The sequence below is a fragment of the Equus caballus genome, chromosome 23 (assembly GCF_041296265.1).
Source record: "Equus caballus isolate H_3958 breed thoroughbred chromosome 23, TB-T2T, whole genome shotgun sequence".
Taxonomy (NCBI): Eukaryota; Metazoa; Chordata; class Mammalia; order Perissodactyla; family Equidae; genus Equus; species Equus caballus.
In genome coordinates this window covers 39,969,788-39,989,063 of record NC_091706.1, presented here as the reverse complement: position 1 = coordinate 39,989,063, position 19,276 = coordinate 39,969,788, and the positions used below count along the sequence as shown (strand labels likewise).

The window sequence follows — 19,276 nt, the reverse complement described above, 5'->3', positions numbered from 1 at the left end:
TCACAGTTGGGGACTGAGAGAAGAGAGAGGATGGATAAATAAAATCACTAGATAACCCCCATATCTCACTCTCTTTAGTACTCTTTCTATTACCTTTCTAAGAGAAAATTGGCTTTCCACTCCCCCTTTTCTTCTGTTCTCTTTGAGATTAGCAGGAAAAAAAAAAAAACCTAGATTCTGCCTATAAATAGTCAAGAATTGGGTATATCGTGTAGTTTTCCTCTCCAACACAGACACGCGCACGCACATACACACACCCTCTTCTGTGCAGTATACACTGAGTGAATTAATCAGATATGGCTCTCTGCCCTTTAAAAAACAGGTCTATAATAGACACAAGTGACATTGAGAGCAACAGGACAAAATATGGACAAATAGCTCAATTATCTCAGATGATAGCTAAAAATAAATATTAATAACCTATGCAGATAACCAGAGAGTATGGAAAGTAACCTGCTGATTTTCGGTGAAGGAAAGAGGGAATGAGCACGAGTTTTCAATAGGTAGGAAGTATTTTCTTAAGGTGTAGAATTTCAATACAATCTTTAAAGCAAAGGTATATATGTGCACAGGTGTGATGAAACTGGTTTTTTCCCTTAAATTGTTAGAAGTATAAATGGGTACAAAGTTTGTGCAAAGAGATTTTACGTTAAAATAATGATAGCCATGTGGGAAGTGGCAAATATGTAAGTGTTTTATATGTGCTAAGCTTTATGCCCTGAGCTCTTATATGCTGTAGAGGAGGAAGGAATGTTCATGTCCCTTTCCACAATTTTTGCCCCTTGAACACCTCCCTTGGTGTGTCTCTATTATGAGTTGCTAATTGTTTAGTTATAGCCAAAGACACTCATTGGGTTCACTAGAGAGCAGGATGACTGTGCCTTGAAGTGCTGTTCATAACCTGTGGCTCTCTCTTGAAGTTCTTGTCTCCATGCAGCAAAGCATCCTCTCTGGGCCTGCCGTCTTCCCAGCTCACAGTATTCCAGCATCTGCCTGTGACTCGGTGGGTAGGGCAGATTTTCTTATCCAGGAGGTTGGATAGATAAGGGTCATGAGGATCTGATCTGCAAACCTGGACTTTTAGATTAAGAGGAGAGAGCAAGAAACAAGAGGCCCCTATTCTAAGTCATGTTCTCCAGTATAAATGACCAGAGAAGCCTCAAAGTTGGGATAGGCGAAAGGGGAAAATTATGTGCTCATCCAGTTATTAATTTTAAAAACAGAGTTCATTTCCCATTTGGCTATTGATTCTTGTGTGGATAGCTCACTTAGTCCAGAACTTGGAGAGAAGTAGGGGTGAGTGGCTCTAAAACCTGACTCCGTCCCCTTAACATATATTATCTCATTTAAACTACATGAAGAGCCCTAAGAGGCAGGTAAAATTCATATCCCTATTTTATAAATAAGAATCTGTGGGGTGGGTGGGGCGCCTTGAACTCATGTCCTTCATGGCCACAGAATTCGGAATTCTGCACTGGAATCATCGTAAGAGGACAATTCTCCACGTAATTGCAGAAGTCTGGGGATGGAGCAACATACACAGGAAGAGGAATTTGTTTTCCTGGGGGACTTAGGAGCACTCAGAACTAGCAGCAGATGAGGAGAATCAAGCTCTGAAGCAGTCTGCTGAAAGACTTGAACCAGTTAGACTCACCACCCTCCTTGGAGCCAAATTTTGGTCTACCACCAACAAACAGCATCTGAGGTATACGTTTTGAGTACTCACTTTATCTCTCATTTTATGTTATTTATCTACACTTATTTTCCCTTGGTTTGATGTCCTCTTATAATCAGTTCATGCTATTATATTGTAGATTATTTCTGTAAGCCCTGGGGTCTTTGCGGGAGATGGAGTAGAATAAATGGATTCATAGGAGCAATGTGTTGTGGGTGAGGGTCTGGCCTGGTCCTGCAGGGTAGCTCAGGACAAGAAGCTGATTTTGGTGGCCAGCTGAGAGATGATTTCAGGTGGAAGGGCCAGGAATCAGGAGCTGGGCTGAGGCTTTGACTTGGGATATAAAAAAGAGGGAGCAGAGGAGAGGGATATTCAACTAAAAGAGTCAGCAAGGTTTGGGGAAGGGACAGAAGCCCGTATCCTACATTGATACAATATGAAAAACACTGCCACAGCCTCTTTTGTATTTGGGAAGTGCCTAAGAAGACATCATTATCAGCAACACACAATGGACAAGCTGGACTGAGAGTGGTATTCTTATGAAAAAATGAGTAAATTTTAGAATTTCAGAGGTGAGAGTGATACTAAAATTCAACTAGTCTGACTTCCTACTTAATGATTTATATATTCTGTAGCAACTTTGCTATATAACTATCTTGATGAATGTTTCACATGCACGTGGAAATAATATGTCTTCTGCAGCTGTTGAGCTTAAGTTTTATATATGCCAGTTAGGTCAAGATGGCTAACTATGTTGTTCAACTCTTCTATTTTCTTTTTTATTTGTTCTACCAGTTATAATAGAGATGAGTTGAAATCTCCAAATATAATTGGAGATTTATTTACTTCTTCTTTTAGGTCTGTCAATTTTTGTTTTGTATATTCTGAAGCTATGTTGTTAGATGTATACACATTTAGAATTGTATTCCTGTCAAATTAACTTTTTTATCATTATGAAATGTCCCTTTTTACCTTTAATAATAACTCTTTTCTGATATTAGTAACCTGCTAGATAACTAAATTTTGGTTAAATATATCTGTGAATGGAAGCTCTTACTTCCAGAAGCAGTCATTGCCATGATTAGACACTAAGTTAAATTTTTCTTGGGAAGATCATCCTATACCAATTCAAATTTTGCCTCATCATAGCTTCAGCCCATCAGTACTTGGCTGGCTTAGGAAAACAACGTATGGTGAGCATAGTAGTTAAAAGCATGGGCTTTAGAGTCTGAAAGTTTTGACCAGGCTTGAGCCAAGGGCTGGTTACATGACCTGCCAAGCCCTCAGGTTTCTCATTTATAAAATACGATAAAACTTATCCTTAACAGAGGTGTGAGGATGATTAAATTAGATAGACACCTAGAACATAATAAATACACAATTGGTGTTAGCAATTACTATTAGCTCTTCCCTGTGACGAGGCACCCCTTCATGTATTTGAAGATAACTGGCAAGATTCCATAGTCTTTTCCCCTCTAGGTAAAACATGCCTACTTTTTTCTACCATATCTCATAGGACATAGTTTTCAACCCAAGTTGCAGATACTGGTCTTTGGGTTTATTTTTGCTGATGTAACACTACCTATATTCCAGATATTATCTAATCAGCACAAAGTATAGTGTGACTAATTACTTCCTACGTGCTGAGCACACTTTAGGCTCAACACAGCGGGGGTTTTTTTGTTTGTTTTTTTAAAGATTGGCACCTGAGCTAACATTTGTTGCCAATCTTCTCTTTCTTTTTTGTCTTCTTCCCAAAGCCTCCCAGCACATAGTTGTATACTCTCGTTGTAGGTCCTTCTGGCTCTGCTCTGTGGGACACCACCTCAGCATTGCTTCATGAGTGGTACTAGGTCCGTGCCCAGGATCCGAACCAGTGAAACCCTGGGCTACCAAAGTGGAGTGTGTCAACTTAACCACTCCCAGCCCCTCAACACAGGGGTTTGTTTTTGTGGGTTTTTTTTTTGAGGAAGATTAGCTCTGAGCTAACATCTGCTGCCAATCTTCCTCTTTTTGCAGAGAAAAACTGGCCCTGAGCCAACATCTGTGCCCACCCTCCTCCACTTTATATGTGGGACACCTGCCACAGCATGGCTTGCCAAGTGGAGCCATGTGTGTACCCGGGATCTGAACCAGCGAACCCCGGGCTCCCAAAGGGGAACATGCGAATTTAACTGCTGCGCCACTGGGCCAGCTCCAACACAGGGTTTTAATACAGCCTAACATCATAATATCAACTTTGTTAAATGAATGATCTACTGCCCAGCTAGGCTGGCTATAACAGACCCCTTTGCACTTGGAGACTGTCTCCAGGTTGACCCAAGACCGTCAATCACCTTTTGTTGGCCCTGAATCAACAACTACAATCACGCATGGATTAATGATAGGGATACATTCTGAGAAGTTCATTGTTAGGCAATTTTCTTGTGTGAACATCAAAGAATGTACCACATAAACCTAAATGGTATAGTCTGCTACGAACCCAGCCTATATGGTACTGATCTTATGGGACCACTGTCATATATGCAGTCCATTGTTAACATAAACGTCATTATTTGGCACTTGACTGTACTAGTTTTGTCCTGTCTGTTACAGATTCAGTCAACTATACTATTATTCATCCTACATTTTACCACTTTATGCACAAGATGTATACCGTGTGAGTGCAGGACCTGCTTGCCCTCAGATCCATCCCTCAATTTTTCTTCTCGTCTCTATACTGCAGGAAGGCTGACTCCTGGCGGCTGTGTACCCTAGGCTCTTGACAGCCGATAGGAGGCATGCTGAGAAGACGGGAGGGTGAGCGTAAGGGAGAAGTTACGGTATTTTTCCTTCATGCCCTGAACTATCATGACCTCTCCAGCAGCAGCTGCATCTCTCCCCTGGCTCTAGCTACCACTGGACAGGCCCATTGGGGTTGCAGTGTCTGTCAAGTGACTCTGGCCTCTGGGCTCCCCCGCCTTCCTCCCTTCCCTCCAGCCCAGCAGTGGAAGGGGCTCGCTGCTATTGCTAATCACTGATTTGCCTTCCTGTTCCCTGGTTGGTATCTCAGTCTTTCTGTCAAAAGAATCACTATTTTCAGATTTCAGTTTCCACTGGATTAAATGATTTCTATTTCCCTGGTTATCTCTTACGATCTGACACATGTTACTGGCAACTCTATCATTTCTGAAATAAACCATACATAGTATAATCTGTTTTATCATCATCATGACAGCAACTAAGGTGAAAAAATGTAGTTTTACATGCCTTAGTGTTAGAGAATCCAGGTATGTTTCTGGTAATCACTGAAATAAATCTTTTAGGATTGCTCCCAATTCGTCTATTAAACGGCCTGGAGAGGAACATCAGGTTAAAAAGCTTGTGATTCCCAGGAGCTTTTTCCCCCTTCAAACTTCAGGACATTGTTTTCTTAGCTTTCCTTCTTCCCTTCTGTTTCTCCAGTGGAGAAAAGACACCGAGAGGAGAGAGTTACCCTCTGAGCAAATGCTTTCTCTGGGCCTAGAGGCTAAACCGCAGGTGTCTTTTCACGGCTGCATTGCTTATTTTGGGCTGTTTCCTCCCCATGACCTTTGTCTTCCCTTCTTAAGGTGAAGGCCATTTCTCTTTTGAGAGAAAATGGAAGCCATCCTACCTCCTTCCTCTCCTTGCTGACATTACACTCCTGTCTATCTTGGGCCTTTGTGTTGGTCTGAAGTATTTAGATAAGCCTCTGCCCATGCTGGGTGTTGGCTCTCTCCCGTCCCCATCCTCACGCCCTGCCCAGCCTTCAGGCTGGTTTGGCCCTTCTGTTCTCAGTATTTGCTCTGCGCCTGTCTGGGATCCTTTGCACAGGCCAGTTCTCAGCCCAAGCTCCTCCATGACATCCCTGGACTCTCCGGGCCTTTCCAGGCCACTGTGCTCTTGTCTTCAGCCATGCTCCTTGCCCTTTCTCAGATTTCATAGTCCTGTAGTTGCAGCTGGGCTTTTCAGAAACTGAAGCCTCATATTACTATCCCTTCTAGACTCACTACCCAGTCTAGCTAGTATTTTTCCCGTGTACTTTCGAAATCAGTTCTCTTTTCACTATATTTAATGCAAACTGCTGCCCAGACATCAGAGAACGTGCTACAAACCTATTGTCAAGGTTTATGCTATAGATGAGGCATTTTAAGTTAAAAGCACATCCTTTGTCTAGTCCTATTCCATTTAAATAAATCCTAACTGGGGCCCCAGATCTTCCCTGTTTCCTTCAGAGACCCCTGTTCAGGGTAGAATACTCTTAGGTAATTGTCTTCAACTTTTTTTTTCTTGCATTCCTCCTAAAAGAATTGCGATGCAGGGGCCAGCCCGGTGGTGCAGCAGTTAAGTTCGCACATTCTGCTTTGGCAGCCTGGGGTTTGCTGGTTCAGACCCTGGGTGTGGACGTGGCACCACTTGGCAAGTCATGCTGTGGTAGGCATCCCACATATAAAGTAGAGGAAGATGGGCATGGATGTTAGCTCAGGGCCAGTCTTCCTCAGCAAAAAGAGGAGGACTGGTAGCAGACGTTAGCTCAGGGCTAATCTTCCTCAAAAAAAAAAAAAGAATTGTGATGCAGTATGCACCTACTCACATATTTATTAAATTCTTTTCAAGTTTTTTGTAAGTTTCTGTACTGGAAAAAATATATGTTGATTAGCATTTTGTGAACATTTAAATTTTTAGTAAAACAATTATTTCACTCTTACACATGTATCCAATGTCATCTAGATATCAAAGACAGTGTCTTTTATACACACCACTGTCCATTGAAAAATACATACAAAAATTCTTCTCTAATGGTCAGACCTTTACATTGTTTCTTTTTATTCCTTGAACCTCAGTTCCCATTCCACTTTTTCTACAGGATTTTATCCTAATACAGCATATGTGAAACCTCTTTCATTGATAATCCTTATGTTTCTTTGCAACAACAAAATATGTATAGCTATTGAAATAAATTTTTTTCTTGTGACCATGAGGCTTTCAGTGATCAAAGTGTTCTTCTGCATTGAAATCTAGTTTCCATTATTATCAACACATGTAAAATCAAATGTAAAATAGTATGACTATTGATAATTATTAAACATAAAGATAAACATTTACTAGGAGTGTGTCTCTTAATGGGATGTGAATGAGACTCTTTCAATTTGTTCATGAACCTGAAGATGCATATAACTTATGGTTGGAATGCGACAAGGTTCAGCATCAATTTTATTTCTATTTTTCATTTTTTACAGCTATGAGGGCTAAAGAATCTTGCTCGTATGAATAGATAGGAATGGGAGCTGTTTCGTTATAGTAATGTCATTTCATTCTTTGCATGCCTTGTGGTTTATATGGCAAAAATTAATTTTTTATTATAAGCTGTTGACTCTAGTAGGGCCTCCTTCAATTGTGTTAAAACAGAGAATTTGATAGTACCTGATTTGCAAAAGGATTTCTTAGTCATTACAGTTTGATAATGTATCAATACTTCCAATCACTCTTTTGTTTAGCGCTGTGGACATTTTTACACCCTGGGACAATGCGCTATGTTCGTGGTGGGTGACAGGTAGGCTTTTTCTGAAGTAGGAGAAAGCAATAATAAAAGAGGAAGTGTTTTAGGGGAACTCCAAGAGCCCTGCCTGGAAGGCACATTCTCAGGCACACTCAATTTGGGGAAAGAGTACTTGGGGAAAATGAAGATCTAGAAACTCGTTTCCTAAAACTGTGCCCACACATCCCTTAAAGTCTTTGTGACCCTCATGTACCCTAGTTTGAAGACCATTAAGGGTCTAAGAATTAATTAGTGAAGATTTAAGGAATAAATCTTCTCCACACCTGAGCCATCCCTGGTCTAGACGAGGAAGCAGGCAGACTGCCTTCCCAGGAATGAGGGGCAGCCTTCAGCTGGAAAGAGAGTGGAGTGACTGGCCCTAAATTGCTCAAAGACCCTTGATGCATTATAGCATTCAAATACAGATCAACAAACATGGGGGCAGTGACGTAGGGGTGCAAAGACCTGAGGACATTAGGGGATCATGAGAATGTACAGCCCTCTTTCTTCCTGTTAATTGAACTCAGACGAAGTTCAATGTTCTGGAGTTCCTCCCAGCTGATGCCTGGATGTGGGAAATGCATTAAAAATAGAAGGCAGTTATATCCAGGCTAATGACTTGCCTGATGACTTATTGGTGGTTGAAGTGTAAGGAGGTCACTGTCCCTATAATAAAGAGTCTTTTAACCAAATCACTGGACATTCACCATATGCTCAGTTCTTTATGTCTATTATCTTTTTTAAGTTTTACAATAATCTTATGTGGTATCTTATTATTTTTACAATAATCTTATTTAAAAAAGGATAGCTACTATAGCTATCCTTTCATAAACAAGGAAAATGTGAGATTATTAAAGGTGAAATAATTCATTCAATGTCACGGGTGAAAACAACATTCACCCTTATGTCTAATCCTTCTGGTTTGTCCTTCTTTGTATCAGATCATAAAGTCACATCATTGCTGCCAAGGTCAGGGGTCTCTAGGGACCAAAATCCACAGACCCTCCAGAAGACAGAATGGATTCTCTGAGGCCTAATGGGTGGAATGGGGAAGGGACAGAGAAAAAGTGGCATAGTTTAGCTAACAATAGTCAATAAAGGCTGAAAAACACAAGCCAAGGAACACAGCCAAATCTGTTATTGTACAAGTAACAACTGAAAAAGTTGTTACTTGTCTTTCCCCAAATGACCTCTCCCAGAACAAACAAGAACTTGAGGATTCTCTTCAGATTTAGATTCTTGGCTCGTGTTGTGGTGGAGAGAGCCCTGAACCCAGAGGAATGAGGACACCTATTGACTTAACTGGGCTCCCTCAGGCCGCCCACTTCATTTCTCTGGACTTCATCTGCAATAGCTGAGGCTGCAACTAGAGCAGTGTTTTCCAAACTTTTTAGACTGTGACTCAGAGTGAGAGAAAAAGTTTACACCATGAGCCAACATACACACAACCCCCCACCCTCCGAAATAAAAGTTCACACAACGACACTCAGCCCTACTGTGTGATGGACTCTGATCTGTTCCATGCTATTCTATTCATTCGGTTCATTCATTTTATTGGGAAAAAACATCCACCTGGTTACTACTCCCTAAATTGATATTAATGGATGATAAGCTGTGGTTTAAAAACTCTGGATTCTGAAAGAGTGGCTTAATAATCAAGTCAGTGTTGTTCCTTGGAAGAATTAGGAACTAGGCAGGGTTTACCCTCCCACCTTTCAGGGCCTCATTTTCCTGGCTTCCTCTAGACCTGCTTCAGTCCTTCAGCTCCTACCCCTACTTACCCTCACCTCAGCTACTTCATACTCAGATGCCAAAAGCTATTTCTGAGCAGGTGCTTTGGTTTTCTCAGAGATAGCAGTGTCTCTTTCTGACTATGCTCCCAGTTTTGGTTTGAGCCAGTGTTAGCGGCCTTCTGTTACTTGCACCTAATGCAAGTCCTGTGTTGTAGAGATGGCTCCACGGATTCCAGTCTCTGACACTACTCACCTTTGACTTTCAGAGTCAGGTACTTGTAGTCCCAGGCAGCCCCATAGATGATCAGGCAGCGGTACTGCCCCGCATCCGTCACTCGGACTCGGGTGATGTGGAATAAGGCCTTCCCCAGGGGCAGCTGCTCCTCCAGCAACGTGGCTCTTTCACTGTGCAAGAATGTATCATTTTCCGCCTTTTGCAAACTGGCTCTTAAGTCTCTGAGTTCCACAGGACCTCCAGTGTCAAAATGACACTCCAGGGTCACATTGCTGCCATAGTCTACTGTGTACAGTTCCACAGGGACCGTCACTGTGAAAAAAGCTGAACAGAAAACAAGATATTCTCCTACTGTCTGACTTCACAGTTCAGTCCTGGACAGAGTGGGAGCTGAGGAGACACCGCCCCCCCCCAACCCCCCTTTCCCAGGAGAATCCTATCATTATCTGGGCGTTCCCTTGGGCTCCTTTCTCTCCTTTGCCTGTTCCAGTCTGGACAAGAGTGAAATTCTTGAGCTGCTGCTCTGAGGTAGTTCTCGCCTCTTAACACTCCCCACCTGTGCAGCCGATTGCCGTGCTGTCCTGCCACCCATTATCCAGGCTCATTTTCTTCATATGGATCAAATTACATCATTCCCTAACAAATACTGCCTCCTCTCACCAGTGATAGTAACAGAAGCAACTATCACTTGTTGAGTTCTTACTGTGTGTTAGGCCACTGCTAACACATGATCTCATTTAGTCTTCCCGGGAAGCCGGCAAGGCAGAACCATCCTCCTTTTTTTTTTTTTCTCCTTTTTCTCCCCAAAGCTCCCCAGTACATAGTTGTATATTCTTCATTGTGGGTCCTTCTAGTTGTGGCATGTGGGACGCTGCCTCAGTGTGGTTTGATGAGCAGTGCCACATCTGCGCCCAGGATTCGAACCAACGAAACACTGGGCTGCCTGCAGCGGAGCGCGCAAACTTAACCACTCGGCCACGGGGCCAGCCCCTGAAACATCCTCCTTTTAAAGAATGAAACTGAGACACAGAAAGGTAAAGCAACTTGCCTAAGATTGCACAGCCAGGCTCAGACCCAGGTATTGGTAAGCCCCAAATGCTTACCACCACTTCTCTTAACCACCACATCATACAAACCACCCAGTGCTCTTAACCAGCACATCAGACAAGCCCACTCTAGAAGCTTCTTCTTTTCTATCAACAAGGGGAAGGGAAGACTGGAACGAATATTTAGTGTATACCTACTATGTGACAGGCATTGCCCTAGGCTTTTTATAACTACATCATTTAGTCTTGAAAATATGGCCATGAAATATGTATTATCATTACCGTTTTATAGTTGAGGAAACCAGCTCAAAGGGGTCCATTGTAGGACATACAGTTAGTGAAGTTAAAATTTATAACCAGTCAGATGTTTCAGTTCAATATCTGTAGTTTCCACTGAAACAGTATTTCCCAAAATGTGGGAAATATCACTAGAAGTATGAAACATGATTTTAGATAGGACAGACTTGAGACCTAAAAGGAGTTGGACTATTCAGAGAGGAATTTATTCCCTTTTTAATTCTATTTCAATCCTTCAAATTACGTATAACTTGCAACCAGACCCCCACACCCCTAACTCCTTCTATTTTTCCTTTTAATAAAACAGGAGGCTACCAGGCAGATAATGGTATCTGGGTAGAATTTAACAACGCCACTTTAGTCTCATTGCATTTTTTTTTTTTTGCTTATACCTTCTATTTCTCAGTGATACTGGTTTTTAATTTACCACAGGGGTATACTGTTTTAGTCAAGAAATAAAAGCTGAGTTGATTTAAAGGATTCTGTGAGAACAATAGCATAAAGAGTGGTGAAACATGGCAAAACTCATGAAGGCAGTGAATGCATGAATAGAGTGTGAGAAACTACAAAATTGTGCTGCTTTCATCTGTAATGAAGGATATTCATCATGAAGCAGCTTCTGAATCATGACAGAAGATTAGATTAAGTGATGTCCAGTAGAACTTGCTTCATTCATTCATTAACTTAATCAGTCAAAGCATCCATTTAACAAATATTTGGGGATGACATCTAAGCATACGCTATTTGAGGGTTGTTTCCATATAAAACATGGTATGGAAAGAGTATAGGATTTAGTGACAGATGAACTTGGTGTCAAGTTCTGGCTGTATCAGGACTATGAGCCCTTGATCTTGAATGTGTCATTTAACCTCTATGAGTCTCAGCCTCTTCGTCTGTAAAGGTACAAGGTTAATATCTACTCTTAGGGTTGTAGCGACAACCAGAGGAAATGGCACATGTGAAGTGCCTTCTTTTGGCAGAAAGTAGGCCATCAGAAAACATTGGTCCCTTTCTTTTGTACCATGTTTTAATTCTTGGGAAAGTGGTAATCCATAAATGGAACGCAGGGCCATTCTTTATCAACTGCAATATTTTATTACCCAGGACAGCCCATTCCTGACCACCCTGGGCAACTGATTTCACAGTATAAGTAATTTGGGGTTTTCAGTTACTTGAATGATTCACACTGCAATTCTCTTCTGACTCAAGTTTTTCCTCTTACTATCCTGCAAGTCTTTGAAGTGGCCAGGTTGACTTTGTTTGAAAGCAGTGACCAGGTTGAGTGCCCAGTACATACTAAGTTCCAGTTAAGGGTTTCACAAATAAATGACAGAAAAGAGAGGGAACAAGAAAGGATGAGCCTAACCATATTCACTTCTGTTTTCCTTTCATCAAACTACAACTTGCCCAAGTTGCACAAATTGGCGTTCTTTTTTTTGCAGGGCATTATTCACCCTAAGATAACATCTGTTGCCAATCTTCCTCCTTTTTGTTTTTCCTTCTCCCCTCCACCCCACAAAACCCCATTACATAGTTTTATACAGTTGTAGGTTCTTCTGGTTCCTCTATGGGAGCTGCCACCACAGCCTGGCTACTGACAGACGAGTGGTGTGGTTCCACGAGCCGAACCTAACCCAGGCCACCAAAGCAAAGAGTGCCGAACTTTAACCTCTAGGCCATCAGGGCTGGCTCCAAATTGGCATTCTTAATGGCTACACAACACACTTGATAGTGTTATGCACAAACATGAAATTTATTAAAAATGACTGACAAGTGTATATCTTGCCTCCAACCTCAGTTTTAAGTAAGACTAGAACATTAATGTGCCTTTCCAACAGATATCTATAGTACAGAAAGGAGTTACATCTGCCCAGCATTCTTGGTGCAGGATGGGGGCGGGGACAGAGCTAGAACATGAGTGCTTCTGTGTAAAACGATGCTAATCACACCTGCACTCGCCTGACCAGGTTGAGAAGACTCCGGGATGACACATGTGAAGACAGACATTGTGCCTCCGAATTTCCCACGAGTCCATTTTGTGGAATCCACTGAACACTTGTAATAACTCTCACCCTGGGTCTCCAGAATAGGACCCTCTTAAGGGTAAATCTTTTTATGATGGGAATCATTTCCAAATACTTGAGTTATTGTGTCCCCTTATAACTAAGACAGACCCATCTGACACCAAATCCATTCTGCCGTGAAGAATACTATTTATTTATTCATTCACTGAATATGTGTTAATCTTCTACATGCCAGGTTCAGAAATTTACACTTTTACTCTGCTCGTTGTACTTCCTTCTCTTTTTTTATTACACATGATAAGACAGGAAACAGGGAAGAGAAATGGGGCTTGCAAGGAAGGTTAGTTGCAGAGTCTGCACTATAACAAGGATTAGAGGACTTGGGTGCGGTCTCTATTGAATTTACTTAGCAAGTCTATTTACCCCACTTATGCCTTCATCTCATGAGAGAGAGAACGCCTATAACTTCCTCTGGAACTCCCCGTAGCGTACAGCAGAACTCCCCTCTTTACTGTCTGGGCCTTTGACAAAAATCCATTTTCTGCTTGCTCTTCCCCTCTGCCTTGTACAGAGTCTGTGGGTCCAGGGGTTGTAGGCATACAGAATGCTACCTCTCAGGCAGGTGATATTTTTCAGCTAAAGTTCACATGAGGAAAGAGCAATTAGCAAACATGTATCAAGTATCTGAGTAGCTCAGAATAACTAGAAGATTAATTGTTTTTTGGTCTAATTTTGCCCCAATTAAAGCTTCTAAGACATGCAAAGCTTTGAACTTGATTATCCCATATAAAATGAGAAGTTTAGGAAATGCAAAATGCCTCTTTGAAATCCTAAAATATTCTTATTTACTGTAAATTGCAGAGGAAACCAAAACCCTCTTGCAAACAGCTCTGTGAAGAGGCTTTTCTCAAGCCTGGCTGCACATTAGAATCACTAAGCAGAGGGCCTCAATTTTGGCTGTCAAGCTGGGCAGGCTTTAAAACATACTAGTGCCCAGGTCCCACTTTAGATCTTTTTTTTTTAAGATTGGCACCTGAGCCAGCAACTATTGCCAATATTCTTCTTATTATTATTTTTTTAAATTCTTCTCCCCAAAGCCCCCCAGTACATAGTTGTAGATTCTAGTTGTGAATGCCTCTGGTTGTTAGATCCTTTAAAATTAAATTCTAGTTCTTTTGTGAGGCCAGAATCAATTTTTTAAAAAATTTCCCTCGGAGCTGTTAATGTGCAGGCAATATTGAGAGAACCATTGGTTACACAAATAAAACACCTGCACCTGCAAACATCTTTTGTCATCTTGCCATTCAAAATGTTGTCCCCAGCTTCACCCGGGAGCTAGTTAGGAATGCAGAATCTTAGGCCGTGCCCCAGACCTAGAGAGGCAGAATTTGCATTCTAACAAGGTTGGGGTGATTCACATGCACACAGACTGTCATTGGGAAGTAGAGTAATAGTTAACATTCATTAAACGCAATGAGCCAGACACTGAGGTAACTTTTACATCATCATTTCATTTTATGTTCCCAAAACTCTGCAAGGTAGGAGTTACTATCCCAATCTTACAAATGGGGAAAGTGAGGCTTAAAGAAGTGATACAACTTGTCCAAGGTCAAAGAGTGGTAGCTCATGAAGTTGGAATTCAAATTCGTATCTCTGTGTCTTGCAAGTCTGTACTCCCAAAAACTCTACAGATGTGACTGTTTATCCACTGGCCTGTATATACTACATCCATGAATGAGATAGATATACTTCTCAGCTTTATGCTAAAAAAAAGACATTTATTTTCTGTTTCATATGCCACATGGTTATTAAATTAAGCTTCAACCTAGCATTGAATTCCTGAAGTTATAAGACAAGGGAGAAAATTGGGAAGTTTTAATGACTACAAAATTAAGCAGACAAAACAGATTTTCCCATTCATTTGGGCCTTTTGACTAAATTAAAGGGTAAAGGACTTGGTCAGGGCATGAAAAATTCATACATGCACCTTCTTTAGACAGATTAAAGCAGCTGGATTGAGTAATACTGGAGCCTTTTTGAAAGTTCTTGGGGGGACTTTGCATTTTATTTGCAATCAGGCATCAATGAGAGTCAGCACCTGTCACATATCCAGGAAACACAAAACAAATTATTTGCATTACCTCCCAAGATAGCTTCCTCTTTAAGCTAATTTTATATATTTTTTTCCATTTAACAACAGAAGCTTAAGTTTTCTCAGACTTCCTACCCAATGTACCTGGGCGGGTGGGGGGGATGCGGGGTGGGGCTGCTGCTGCTCCAAGCAGCCACGGTCTTCAGAAAGCTCTAGCTGCTGGTTTAGGATAGGAACCTATTCTGGGCACCTGACCCATGTGCTCTTCTTTATACGAACACAGCATGGAGACATCTTGTCTCTTAGAAATCCTTTTCCTAACCTGATTTTTCTGCTTTGTATACCTCAGAGGTCAGCAGAATTAGTTTCAGAGGCTGAAGACAGGCTAAAAGGGGGGACCCAGGGTGTAGTCCCTGCCCCCAAGTGACCTCAAACATGACCATGGTCATGTGCCCCCTTGGTTTCTGTCCATATCTGGAGGATGAAGAAGGAAACATCAATGAAAGGAGGAAGACTGGGGTTACTTTTTTTTTCTCCAAGACATGACAAAGTACAAAAAATAAATATTTCCCTTTAAACATATCTGAGTTACAAGATGTCTTTAGGTTTTGAAATGAAAATTTAAGAAAAAAAAGAACTATAACACTACAGTAATCAAAAGAGTGCGATATAAGCGAAAGGGTATACGCAAAGATCAATAGAACAGAACAGAAAGTCTAGAAATAGACCCACACGAATATGGCCAATTGATTTGTTTTTTTCCAAAAGATTTTTTTTAAAGACTGGCACCTGAGCTAACATCTGTCACCAATCTTTCTTTTTTCTTCTCCCCAAAGTCCGCCAGGTACATAGTTGTATGTTCTAGCCATAGGTCCTTCTGACTGTGCTATGTGGAACGCTGCCTCAGCATGGCTTGATGAGTGTGCTATGTCCTCGCCCAAGATCCGAACCGGCGAAGCCCTGGGCAGTTGGAAGTGGAGTGCACGAATTTAACCACTCGGCCATGGGGCTGGCCCCTGGCCGATTGATTTTTGACAAAGTTGCAAAGGCAATTCACGGAGAAAGGATAGCCTATTCAACAAATTGAGCTGGAACAACTGGACATCCATAGGCAAAAAAAAAAAGAGAGCCGCAAACTGTAGCTCACAACTTATATGAAGATTAACTCAAGATGGATTATAAACCTAAATGTAAAAGGTCCAACTATAAAATGTCTAGAAGAAACATAGAAGAAAATCTTTTAGATCTTAGGTTAGGCAAAGAGTTTTTAGATATGCCACCAAAAGCACAATCCATAAAAGAAAAAGTTGATAAATTCGATTTCATCAAAATTAAAATCTTTGCAAAAGACACTGTTAAGGAAACAAAAAGAGCCATAGACTGGGAGAAAATATTTGCATATCACATATCTGATAAAGGACTTGTATCCAGAATATATAAAGAATTCTCAAAACTTAATAAGAAAATAACTGAATTAAAAATGGTGAAATGATTTGAAAACACTCTTCACCAAAGAAGAAATATGAATGGCCAATAGTCACAAGAACATATGTTTATCATCACTAGGTATTAGGGAAATGCAAATTAAACCACAAGGAGCTACTTGTATACACCTATTAGAATGACTTAAAAAAAGAACAAATGTCAATACCAAGTACTGGCAAGGATGTGGAACAATTGGAATTCTCATACTTTGCCGGTGAGAATGCAAAAATGGTATAGACACTATGGAAAGGTTTGACAGTTTCTTGTAAAGCTAAGTATATACTTACCACATGACCCAGCAATCCCACTCCTAGTTATTTACCCAAGTGAAACGAAAACCTATGTTCCCACAAAAAACTCTATACAAATGTTTATGGCAACTTTACTTGTAATTGCCAAAAATAGAAAACAACCAAAAAGTCCTTCAACAGGGGAATGACCAAACAAAATGTGGTACATAACATCCAGTGGAATACTACTCAACAACAAAAAGGAATGAACTATTGATACTTGCAACAATATGGATAAATCTCAAACGCTTTGTGCTAAGTGAAAGAAGCCAGACAAAAAAGAGTATCTAATGAACGATCCCATTTATATGACATTCTGGAAAAGTTAAAACTATAGGCCAGAGACTAGATTAATGGGTGTCTGGGCCTAAGAGTTGGGGGAGCTATTTTTGTTTGACAGGTGATGGAACTGTTCTGGATTTTGACTGTGGTGGTAGTTATATGACTATGCATTTCTCAAAATGATAGACATTTTTATGAAAAAGAGTAAGTTTTACTGTTTGTCAAGTTCAAAATAAGTATTTAAAAAATGAAATGAAAATGTTTTCCACTTCAACTTTAAATTATTTTATCGATAACACGCTAGGGCATCTACAGAGCATACAAGTAGGGAAAAAGTTCATGATTAGTGGTTTACCTAAGTCACACTCGGAGTCAATTTCATCAGAGTCCTTAGGAGATAACATATTTTTTTCAAGCATTAATCCATCAAAAAATAAAACAACATAGCTGCAACGTCCATCAGTAGAGGACTGGTTCAATAAACAACAGCGTGTCCAGGGGAACGTGCACAGAGCCACTTAAAAATGAGGAAAAGCTATGTTTGCTGATTTGGAAACTATAAAAAACATATACTTGCCAAGTGCTTTCTAAAATTTCTTTTATGGAAGAAAAGGGCAGATAGCATAGAGCTGTGGAGAGTATTTTGGGGAGGTGGTTATGTTGAGCTGGGGCAAATGAATCGGTTCTGGAGAGGCTGGTGCTGTTCTATTTCTTGACCTGGGTGGTTACAAAAGTGTTTACCTTATAGCAATATTATGCTTTACATTTGTTTCATGTGGTTTTCTGCATCTGTGGTATATTTTACAACAGAAAGATTTAAATGCAAAAAAAATTTTTTTTAAAATATTGAATTAAGTAAAATGAACATCTGTGAACTCATCATCCACCCCAAGAACTAGAACATTACCAATGATGTATATCTACTGCCTCCACCAGAGGTAATCACCATCCTGTATATAGTGTTTCTCAATCTCTTGCTTATTTTTTAGGTTTATCTTATAAATACATATGCCTAAGCAATATACTGTTTATAAAAAGGATACTATGCTGTGTAATGTCTTCTCTGCTTGATTTTTTTTGTTTTTGACTAATATTATGCTACTAAGATTCTTAGATGTAGTTGCATGTTTTTGTAATTAATTTATTTGCATGCTATATAATCTTCCATTCTGCTAATATACCACAATGTATGCATTCTCCTGTTGATGGGCATTTGGGATGTTTTGGTTTTTTGGAATGACTAACAATGCTGCTATAAGCATTATTTTTAAAATTTAAAAATAGAAATTTACCCAGAGGGGTGGTAAGGAATCATATTGATCCAATTCGTATATCGTTTTGTTTTCAATGAAGAGTGCAGATTTAGGGATTCACAAGGGCAATGAGGGAAGTGGAGTCATCGGTCTGGCCACCCTGATAGCCAGGGCTCTCATGGGGCACTGGATGTTGTAACCTGATTGCTCTCATATGCTTTTTAAACGATTTTTATATTTAAAAAACTATATATATATAATTATATAATATTTATACATATAAATACATATAATTATATATATTTTATATACATAATTTAAAAAATATATAATTATATATATATATATATATATAGGTGAGGAAGATTGGCCCTGAGCTAACATCTGTTTCCAATCTTCCTCTTTTTGCTTGAGGAAGATTGTCCCTCAGCTAACATCTATGCCAATCTTCCTCCACTTTGTACATGGGACGCCGTCACAGCATGGCTTGATGAGCAGTGTGTAAATCCATACCTGAATCTGAACCCATGCACCCCAGGCCACCGAAGTGGAGCACGCAAACGCAACCATTACACCAAGTTTGAGTAAGCCACATTAATGAGTGAATGACCAATGGCTGCTACTGTTGCTTTTTAAAAGAGGAACTCAAATGAATATTTAATAATCAGCAGAATGTCTGCAAGAAACTCTTTAGAGTAATGGAGTCTTCTAGGTGTCCCCCTGACCTCTGTCTCCCACTCTCCCTGCTAGAAGGGAAGGGGACAGCTGCTTTGCATCCCACCTTTCAGGGCACTCAACCCCCGCCCTCTTGTATCAGTTCAAGGGTGCATGGTCTGAGTGGTCCTGTCTTCTTGTCACTACCCTCACTGGAGAGTGGTGATAGATGGACCAGTAATCTCAGTCCCTTTTTCTGTAAGACAGGGACATGGGCATGCACAAGCCACCCTGGGCACCATTCTTTCTGCTGTGCTTGTGATAGCCAGTAATCACACTTTCTCTTAAAGAAAGCTGTCGGTCTGAGGACCACATTCTCATCATTGACTTCAGCTAGGGGTCATCCTCTGCTCCTTTTTCTCAGGCCCCTCCCTTTGTCATTTCTTACCTGCTGTCTGACAAAGCTGCATTCCCAGGCTCACAAGTAGTGGGAGGAGGAACATGTTCTGTACCGGATCTGAAACAGACAATTGAAAGTCTCAGGGCCTTCTGCAGTTTTGCTGGGTCTCATGACTTGGTAATTTCCTCACTCCTGAAAACGGGAAATGACTTGTAAACAAATATTTTGGGGAAGCACTGAGCCATAGTAGTGTGGAGCTGGGAACAGAAAT

General features: G+C 40.7%; 1 protein-coding gene across 3 annotated transcripts in view; it reads right to left on the bottom strand.

Moving 5' to 3' along the window:
* PDCD1LG2 (programmed cell death 1 ligand 2) overlaps positions 1-19,276 on the bottom strand; it is a 70,403-nt gene that overhangs the window by 28,733 nt on the left and 22,394 nt on the right. For all 3 annotated transcript variants that reach the window (XR_011431216.1, XM_070248292.1, XM_005604992.4), the window contains 2 exons: positions 19,054-19,122; positions 9,201-9,506 (listed from right to left, as the gene is read on the bottom strand). Coding sequence is in view for 2 of the 3 variants with exons in the window: in XM_070248292.1 (XP_070104393.1) it covers positions 9,201-9,506; positions 19,054-19,108 (361 nt within the window). In the remaining variant the exon portion in view is untranslated. The remainder of the gene's footprint in view (positions 1-9,200; positions 9,507-19,053; positions 19,123-19,276) is intronic.